Source organism: Buteo buteo, chromosome 19, assembly GCF_964188355.1.
Source record: "Buteo buteo chromosome 19, bButBut1.hap1.1, whole genome shotgun sequence".
Taxonomy (NCBI): Eukaryota; Metazoa; Chordata; class Aves; order Accipitriformes; family Accipitridae; genus Buteo; species Buteo buteo.
In genome coordinates, this window is record NC_134189.1 from 21,912,939 (window position 1) to 21,922,532 (window position 9,594).

General features: G+C 40.2%; 1 protein-coding gene across 1 annotated transcript; it reads left to right on the top strand.

Moving 5' to 3' along the window:
- The first annotated feature begins 465 nt into the window (after positions 1–465).
- Positions 466–6,063, top strand: LOC142042216 (C-type lectin domain family 1 member B-like). Its single transcript, XM_075051903.1, has 7 exons — positions 466–470; positions 1,042–1,187; positions 2,315–2,404; positions 3,595–3,693; positions 3,949–4,103; positions 4,650–4,762; positions 5,823–6,063. The coding sequence occupies exons 1-7, from the start codon at positions 466–468 to the stop codon at positions 5,944–5,946; spliced, it is 732 nt and encodes a 243-aa protein (XP_074908004.1). The 3' UTR covers positions 5,947–6,063.
- The last annotated feature ends 3,531 nt before the right edge of the window (positions 6,064–9,594 follow it).

The window sequence follows — 9,594 nt, forward strand, 5'->3', positions numbered from 1 at the left end:
GATCAGATCAGTCCAGTCAAGTTCAGAAAATCTCCAAGGATGGAGATGACACACCTTCTCTGGGCACCTCTTCCAATATTTGACAACCCTACCCATAACTTATGAACATTGCGTCTTGTCCTTTCACTGTCTACCTCTGAGAGACTGGCTCCATCTTCTCCATAGCCCCTTTATGCAGTAAGAGACTGCAACTGGATTCTCCTTAGTTTTCTCTTCTCCAGGCTGAACAAATCCAGTTGACAGTTTGTCCCTGCAAATCAAGTGCTCCAGCTCCTAAGCATCTTTGTGGCTCTCCCCTTGACCAGTTTTAGTATTTCTGTGTTTTATGGGATTTTTTTTTTTTTTTTTTAATGGGGAGGCCAAAGCTGGACATAGTACTCCAGCTGCGTACTCAGAAGTGATGGAGAGAAAAAAATCATCACCCCCTTCACCCTGTTAGCCACACTCTTGCTAGGTCAGTCCAGTATGTGGTCAGCCTTTGCCACAAGGTCTCACTTCTCTTTACTTGTTAAATCCTGTCTGTGTCTTTTTTCCCCCACTGATTTCCCACTTCTCCCTCCAAGAAAGTGACACAGCATTTCTGCCTCCTCTGCGTGACTAAATAGCTTCAGCAGCCATTTGCAGCTGCGAACTTTTCTCAACTGAATACAGACACCTAGGTTTCTAACACCTGACACTGAAAAACAAAAAAGGCACAGAGCTGAAGTTAATCTGCTTCTGAGATGAATCGAAGGTGTTTGTTCTGGTTTAAAATGTGGAAAATTCAAAGGAGATTAAAGTCACGGGAAGGTTAAGTGGACAAGAGCAGAACTACCAGGCCATACATTTACTGGGACTCATGCCATCCCTATGTGTCTCAGACCCAGGCTGAGATGTGATGGGTGGGAAGCGAGGAGTTCTTCCCCTGAGGGAGGAAAAGGAGGAGTCACACAGAACACTTGAATACAAATATCTTGCCTTAGGGCATTTGAAGTGTGACTCATTCATCTGTCCCCTGCCCCTTTCTGCTTTTTTTTTGCTTCTCCTTCACAAATCATTCAGTCTGTCTTTTAAGAGGATCGTTATTGAACCACAAATTAGTTCTCAGATAATGCCTAGGAATACAGAGGAAGAGGATGGGTACTCTAACTTAAATCACCCGCCACAGCATCCAGCCAGACACTACATGTCCCTGAACATCAACCAAGGTACGACTGACACTTGCTCTTTGAACTTTCTGTGCTATGGTAGACAATGACAATAGGAACAGTCTCTCTCATCCAGCTCAGTAAATAACAAAAATATGTACTTATAGGTTTAATGCTCTAGGTTTAATACACTATTTATATTGTTTTATCTGACAAAACTCAGCATGCATGAATGTGAAAATGCATAGAGTGGAACTACTGCCATTACTTGCCCTAAATTTCTGTAGGAAAAGACAGGTGGCTTCAGGATTAAACGCTGGAATGTAGGAATCAGCTTTAATGTGGTTAGTTTTATTTATTGTTTATTTATTATTACAGGGAATGGCTATAGAGACAGGACAATCTGTCTCTAATAGGAAAAAAACTTTCACATTTTGCCCTCTGGACCTCAATTTTTCAGAAAATGCTTAAGATTCATAGCCTTTAAGGCCAGAAGGGATAAGGCAGCACCGGGCCTGAATGAATAGGTCATGTCATTTCCCTTCTGCAAGTCCCACAGCTCCGGTTGAACTAAGCCATGTACTTCAAGAGGGCATCCAGCCTTGAGTTAAATATTTCTTCATCTGAAAGGTCTGTCATACTGCTTTGCCATGACTGTTTGGTGACGGTAACTCTCAGGAACTTTTAAATCCAGGGAAACCTCAGTGGATATTTTGGACTCCAGAACTCCCTGAACTGGGCTTCAGCCTGGAGCTGGCACACAGCCCGAGCACTGCGTGCCCTGAGAGCAGGAAGGATTTATGCAAAGTGTAAGATGGTAGGCAAACACTTGTTACCCTGTTCTGACAGAGCAGAGTAATACAGTACTGGCAAAGGAGAACAGGAGCATCACCTACTTCTAACTCATAGGATCACTACAGTGTTTCATAGTTTTATCATTTGTCAAAGGCAAGGAATCCCCCGCCTGTCCCATTTAAACGATGTCCAGTGTCTCCTTTCAAACAGACCTCTTTAACAGAGGCACCACATCTTCTCAACTTGCGTTTGGGTTGACCCTTAAAATATAATACAGCCCGGAGGACGAACTCTTTCAAGAGTCACCAGATGGCTCTTCATGGAGGGGTGGAGGGTTGGGAGTGCTCCTGAACAGGGTGCCTGCCCTCAGATAAATTGTTGGTTTCTCCCAGGACGCTCTCTTCCCTTTGCTGTATGGTGGCCAGCTATCTTCACTCTGTTTGCACTGTGCCTGGCCCTCACCATAGGAACGATAGTCCTAGGTAAGTGCGGAAATATACTGTGTTCCTTTATTCATATGAACACCTTGGGAATAACTGCGTTGAAGAAAGGTGGCAGACTGACTGCAACAAGGACAATCATAGTCCATCCTCCCCACATACACTGTTCTTTCTTCTCCTCCTAATTGCCTGCAATGAACGCTCTGCAGCTTGGTGCACATAAGGCTTTGAGGGAAGCAATTTTTTTAAGTCTGGACCTGTGCCCAGAGCAAGAATACAGAAGTCAAGATGATATATTTTGGAAAGAGTGGAAGGAATGGATTCTGTCTTCATCCATCTATTACTCATTTATTTGCTAATTCGAATTCAATTATAAAATTCTAATGTTGACTTTCATAAATCAGTCTGTTGCTTCCCTTCTCCTCTTTTCCTCTTGTTCAAGTCTCTCTAGACTACTGGAATAGCAGTTCTTGTCTCATTCCTTTGATAAACCTTTCATGTTTGTAGATTAAGCTTCCATGTTTGTAGACTACTGTCTTAAATTAGTTCATACTATTATTTTTAAAATGGACATACTTCTAGCACTCAGATTAATGAGGAAATCTCACTTTTTGCGTCTGTTTCACTCAGTCATGCCAGTTTACCTGAGATGTGCAAGAGAACTAAAGACTCCCATATTTATATTAGCTCTTATCATCTGTGACATGACTCTACCAATACTTTCTACCACAGAGACTGAACATAGTCATTCTGAGCCATTGCTACCAAAAGCCAGTATCTAAATACTGTTGAGGAAGATATATTAATAAACGTTCCCCATTTTCTTCAGAGAAGTTTTACCAGCCTTTAAGATAAAAGTTTTTTTCATCCTGAAGTATGTTTAGTATTTAAGGTTTTTTTCAAAGGCTTATAGAACTTCCTTTAAGATCAACCTTATTAGTTCAAGATAGTCCTTCTAAGCGTATCTTTTTTGCATTATTTTAGTCTTTTATTAGGTTACCAAGTGGCCTGCAATGGCACTGTGATTAAACTGCATTTAAAATTTGGAAATCTCTTTATCCATCATTTTCTCATCTGCTAATCTCCTCACAATATGTGACACTGTAGCGTCAGAATTGCATGTGAGCACACTGTTGCAAAAAGTGAATTTGCAATATATCGTGAAGCATGTATCATGCAGTAGCATCGTCACAGCTTTTTTGTCTCATGAAGAATATCTTTATAAACTCCAGGTCTCAGAGGTTCTAAGGCACCTGCGGGACATAATGAAAACCTGCAAGGACTAAAGGAGAGATTGTGCTTGATGGGTGATGCAAACAGCAAGAACAATAGTAAGTAGAACTACCGCTCACACAGCCTGAAATCTATGTGTTAGGCCTTATATCTGATTAAACAATGGTGTTATGTGCTATATCAGATTAAATAACGAGTTTAAAAAAAAAAAAAAAATGGGTGTAGATGTAACCCATAATGTGCCATATACATTTCAGCTCTGCATAACTTTTACTTTCCACACCTATGGGTGTAGACTCCTCTACTCTTCCTTTGGCTATTTATCAGGGACTGATGGTTTCCTTCTGTTCTAGGACCTGCATGTTCACTCTGCCCTGTAAACTGGAAATGGCTTGGAGGTGACACCTGTTTCTACTTTTCAGAAAAGGAGGCCACATGGCAGGAAAGTGAAGACTTTTGCTTCTCCCGGAATGCTACCCTTCTTACACTGAAAAGGAAAAGCAAGTTGGTATGGTTCCAGTCATACTGGTATTTCTTTGCAGTGGTACCAACTATTCAAAACTCTTCACCAGCCAGCAAGTACCTCTTGATGTTACGTAGTAATGGAAGTACTGTCCCCAAGGTCAGATGCAATGCAGACTGCAGAACATCTAACCACAAAAGTGTAATGATGAGGTAGCTAGCAACACAGGATATTATTCAGCCAAACAGTGGACATGAGTGTCAAGGATCCTGTGAAAGTTATAAGCAATGAGTCTTTCATTCAGGAAATTTCTTTGAACAGTCTGAGAGATAGGGTTCTAAAAAGAATTGTTGCCCCGGTCTTACATTTAGTAGAGATGCCAGCCACAAAATGTTCCTGTCTGTATGCCAAACAGAGATGTTGTCTCTTGGAAACTGTTATGAGGGCTTGCTGAGGAGTTCAGAAAGTCATTGCCAGATTACCTCCTTTGGTTCTTTCTTGATCACCTCCTCTCTCAACAGTAGTTGTTTAGGTACAGCAAAAAAAGACCCACAAGCTCCTTGGTGATAAAGGTTTTGCATTTTTTTATAGATTAGAATATCTCAAATATCACAAAAAAAATCTTATTGGATTGGATTATCATATGGAGTTGATGGCTGGTCTTGGATAGATGATACGAAACTTTCTACAAAGAGAATGGACTGGTAAGTTTTCTGAACTTAAACAGTTGGCGTTTTTTTAATCTCTTCTTGAACAATATCCTCCCTGTGCACTGAAGGAGGAGGAAACCAAAACCCCATTAATGGCAAAGCTTCAAGGCAGAATACAGCCGCAGATGTATTTGGAGTTAAAATACTCTTTCAGGTGTGGAGTCCCTGAAATAGGGAAAGAGTATCAGATAACTGGACGTGTGAGCAGAAGAGGGAGTCAACAAACCTGTGCAACCAGTTACTGCTCTTACTATTTAAACCCATTCACTTTATGAAACATCCCATGATGTTTCTATAAGAAACAACCCACACTTCCTTCAAGTCAGCATACCTCCTGCAAAGCCTGCCTGCACCTGCCTCTCCTACTCAGCTGCAATTATCCTTAATTCACTCTGAAACCTTTATTACACAAAAATAGTCAACATTCAGTGGAAAGAACCTGTTTACTTTTTCTGTAAACTTTCATCAGCTTACTTGGTGTTTCTCCTTTACTAACCATGGGGGAAAAAAATTTGAATTCCCATTCTGTTCTGTGTGATCACTGTATGCAGTAATTTGAGAATCCTCTTCAGGGTCTGGAGAACCTTCTTCGAGTGAAGATTCTCCAGTGCCTCCTTGGAATCACATGCTCGTTTTGTCTTGCAAACACATTTCCCACAGCTAGTAGACACTGGGTAGAATGATCTGGCTGCTGTTCAGGCAGACCACTGCCTTTCAGTTTCCAGACCCAAATTACCACTACATAAAGCAATGCTTGGACTGACATAACCACTGGTGAGGAACTAGTGCTATTTTCTGTTTTTATGGTGCTTCATATGCAGGTTTTCTTTTTTACATCTTTGAGCTGAAGGCAGGCGGGAGAATGATCCTTCAGACTTGAATTATATGAGCTGTTATGTTCTTCAGTATTTTGTATAAACGTTCATAAACCTTAAAATTACTAAGCAACTTTTGCAATAATGTATGTTTGTCCAAAGGAGCTTTATGTTGTTTTATTTTTTTTTTAATTTGTAAGTAAGAGTTTTTAACAAGATGGTGGGGTTTTTTTTTCTAGGATTTATTTATCCTCTAAGCAAAACTGTGCATACCTGTTTTATCGTAATGCAAGAGTTTACAGTGAGAATTGTTATGAGAAATATCCCTGGATCTGTGAAAAGGCAGCAGTCCAGCTAATCTAAACAGATTATCGGCAGAAGAAGAACTGGAAACATATGAAGAAGATTTTGATGTTCAGATTTTTCAAAGAAGGGGGTGTAAAACAATGTTTAATACAAATTCAGAGCAGAGTCCACCCTTTCTTCCTAGTGTATTTGTGATGCAGTCTTACTTATACAGCAGAATAAATTGCTCCCTTTCCTTGGGTTGTAAAATTATGCTTCAAAATGCAGATTTTTTTAAGTGCATAAGACTTTTGCCATCATGACATGGGCAAGTTGATATTAATTATTTATTTACTTTCCCCTACAAAATACTGCTTTCCAGGTACACAATTCGTATTAAATCTGCACCACAATTTGTGCAATGACAAGCCTTCAACTTAATTTGACATTATAAATAGCAACAAACATGACTTCAGCGTGGTCTTTTGACTGTCCATCTCCAGGAAGTGTTTTACCCACAAAGGCCACCTGTGCATCTTGTGCATTTAAGTGTGTTCCAAGTGAGTGCTCCAATTCCATATGTCACTTGAGTCTGTTTGTTTGTTTCAGGTGCCCACTCTTACTAGTTATGTTCTTCTGAAAAAAAGCCCAATAAATCTAAAGAATGAGAGAGGAATAAAATACAGGAAATACTGAATAATGAGGAAATTCTGGCTTTGCTGCTGATGGCTTAATCAAACTTATGTGGTCTTTCACTGCCAAAGAATATTTCACAACTCTGAATATTTTTGTTTCAAATCAGAGCAAAATGGCAACCCTTCTACCAAAGGAGTGAGCATTTCTTCCAGCTCAGTTTCCTGGTGGGCTTCCAGAATGGTGAGGAGCTGGGAGGGTAGGTAAGTTTTCAGGATAGCAGGCATATGTGTGATTGCAAACCATTGACTCTGAATTTCTGAAACAGAAATAGAAATAGGCTTCTTTGGAAGCATTTAGAGAAGCACTCCATTTTAGTTTTCAAATGTAAAATCACAAGTTTCTTTTTGCTAAATCTACAGGATGGGAATCTTAATTTAGCAAAAGGAGAAATCCCCACATGACTCTAACCAGAGAACTGGAGGATGAGTAAAGTTTCCTTTTTGACTTCTTTTTTTAGCATTAAAACTAGCTCTTTTATGCAAGAGGGTTAAGGGTGAGATGGTGGTGGAAAGACAATCAAAGATTAGAGAGAGGGCAAAAGATTAGACCAAACAATCTTGAATGCATAGGTTTAAAAGCAGGTTCCCAAAATCCTTACTCTGTCTGCAGAATTCCAAGTGCACAGACAAAAACTCTCTTGACCATCTTTCATGGCTTTGACTTTGATTTTAGGTCTAGGACATGAAAGCTCATTTTAAACAAAACTGAAAACCTCAGAAAACTTAAATATTTCACTCAAAACACCCAATATGCAGCTGCATTTACTATGATATATTCAGTAAATCATTATGCTTCTCTTCTTGCTTCCTTGTTCTCTCAGCAGACCTTAGCAGAGGTGATTTAGCAGCATTTTCCATATATCATGTGGCTCTGCAACTTCAAAAATGACAGTATATTTTGCAAGGCCTGCTGTTTAAAGACAGCAGCTTCTGTCTCCACATGAAATCAGAGACACATCTATTTTCTCTGTTAATTATGAGTATTGGGATCTTGCGGCAAGAACATTTTCCCCCACTTGGATTTCTTGAAGTTTTTATAACGCAGGTGGTTTACTGACTGTCTGCCACCAAGGGTAAAGAGCATGACAATGCAGAGAAGAAAACTCATTAAAAAGTAAAGCTGTGACACTATTCAAGGTTGCATTTCTGAGCTTTGCTGAGAAATGAGCTACTTGTGCAGCTATACATCAGTATGAAGCAACTGAAAGCAATGTAAGAAAACTAAGTGAACAGAACAATTTGTCTTTAAAAATTATAGGCACTATGAAGAATAACATTCATGAGTTTGGTAGATCTAACGAGATGAATACTCATGTTGAGAACAGTAGGAAAATTATTTGCCAAGAAGCACTGAAAGTGGCTTGTGAGCTGAAGGCTTGTTTTGTAACAACGTGGCAGGGATACAGTGCTTATATGCTGATTTTAATGGACATTGTATTGAACTGAAAAGGCTAATCATAGACTCAAGATTTTTTTATCACTGTGAGCAACATAACATCAAGAATACAGGACTGGCTGTGCTAATAAAACCTTATGGCAACAACAGACAACAACTAATTACTAATCTAGTGGTGGCTGTCAAAAAAATATTTTCACCCTTTGTCTTTTTCAATGTGCAACAAAAGCTAAAGATCTGCCTATGAGCATTGTATGACTTGAAATGACTCAGTTCATTCAATTAAAGCTATGATTGCATGATGTTTTTTGAACTTTGTCAGTTTTAAATGCTTTCTGCAGCCAAATGACAGCAGAGATGACATCATTCTTGAGACAAATTAACATTGAAGTTGCGGTAATTTTGAAGGACCAGACTTCACAGGTACCTGTGCAAAATGCAATGGTTAGCATGACTTGGAAAGCTGAGTGGAAAGACACTTTAACTCATTGCTTACTGAGAATATTCCCTTTACCTAGCAGCACAGAACAGACTCCTGTGAACCAACTGGTTTAATGGACCCTGGGCAATCTGAGAAAGATTTCTGAGGAGGACATTTCAAAGGGAGTTAAGAAGAATTGCGTGAAGAACGCATAGAGTGATTTAGAAGACAGTCCCATGTGTGTAGGTGGCTATGGGAAAGAGTAAAGTGCAGAAGATATGTGCATGAAATTGCTTAGCTCTAAATTGCTTTAAAGTCCTGAACATTTTAACCTCATATAACAAAAGATATGACCTCTGTTATAATAATTATTGTATTGTGACTTAAGTGATCATCTTACATATAAGGATAAATTTTTCTCTCTTGGTGTAAGCCAAAATACAAGAACTGATTTACACTACATATCAAGGAAATTCAGGGTTAGGTTTTACTCAAACACAGTAACACGTTGTACACTGCACATCTCAGGGCAATTACTGGATGCCATGTGCTCTTCTATTCAGTGCAACTTGGCTCATCATGTAGAGGTTCTCATTACAAGTCATTGAGGCATGAAGACGTGGTATAAAATGAAAAAATCCAGACAGCAATGAGGACTAGGACCTTACCCCTTGTTTTATAAGTTCCTGAGCTTGTGTATTCAGCAGCCAGGCACAGGGACCAGTGCTTCATGTCTCGGACAGGGGGACAAGACAGGCTAATGGATTCTTCTCCCAAATGCAGTACAGAACAGCAGACTTTCATTCAACATTTCCTTCCTTCATTTTCTTCAGCGTTTCGCTCCCAGTCCATAATACCAGGGCTTTTTGCATGCAACGCTTTTCCCTCAGCCAGGCCCCAATGATCAACCATCGCTCCCCTCACTGGTCCGCTGACCCCATGCCCATCGCACCAGTTCCCTCACCTCAGTTTCACTCACTGCTTCAGCTCCTCACCGCCTCCTCCTCATACCAGCCCCCTCAGCGAGGGCTGGGGTGATCATGGGGTGATCTTTAAGATCCTCTTGTATTACCAAGGGTTATAAGACAGGGCCTCCCACCGTGTCCCACACGTGTTAGAACAAGAGCTCTGGAGGAGTTACCCCTCCCATCATTCACATCGTACCTGCATCCACTGTAGGTCAGTCAGAGCTGGGATCCCAGGTAGTATCTCCG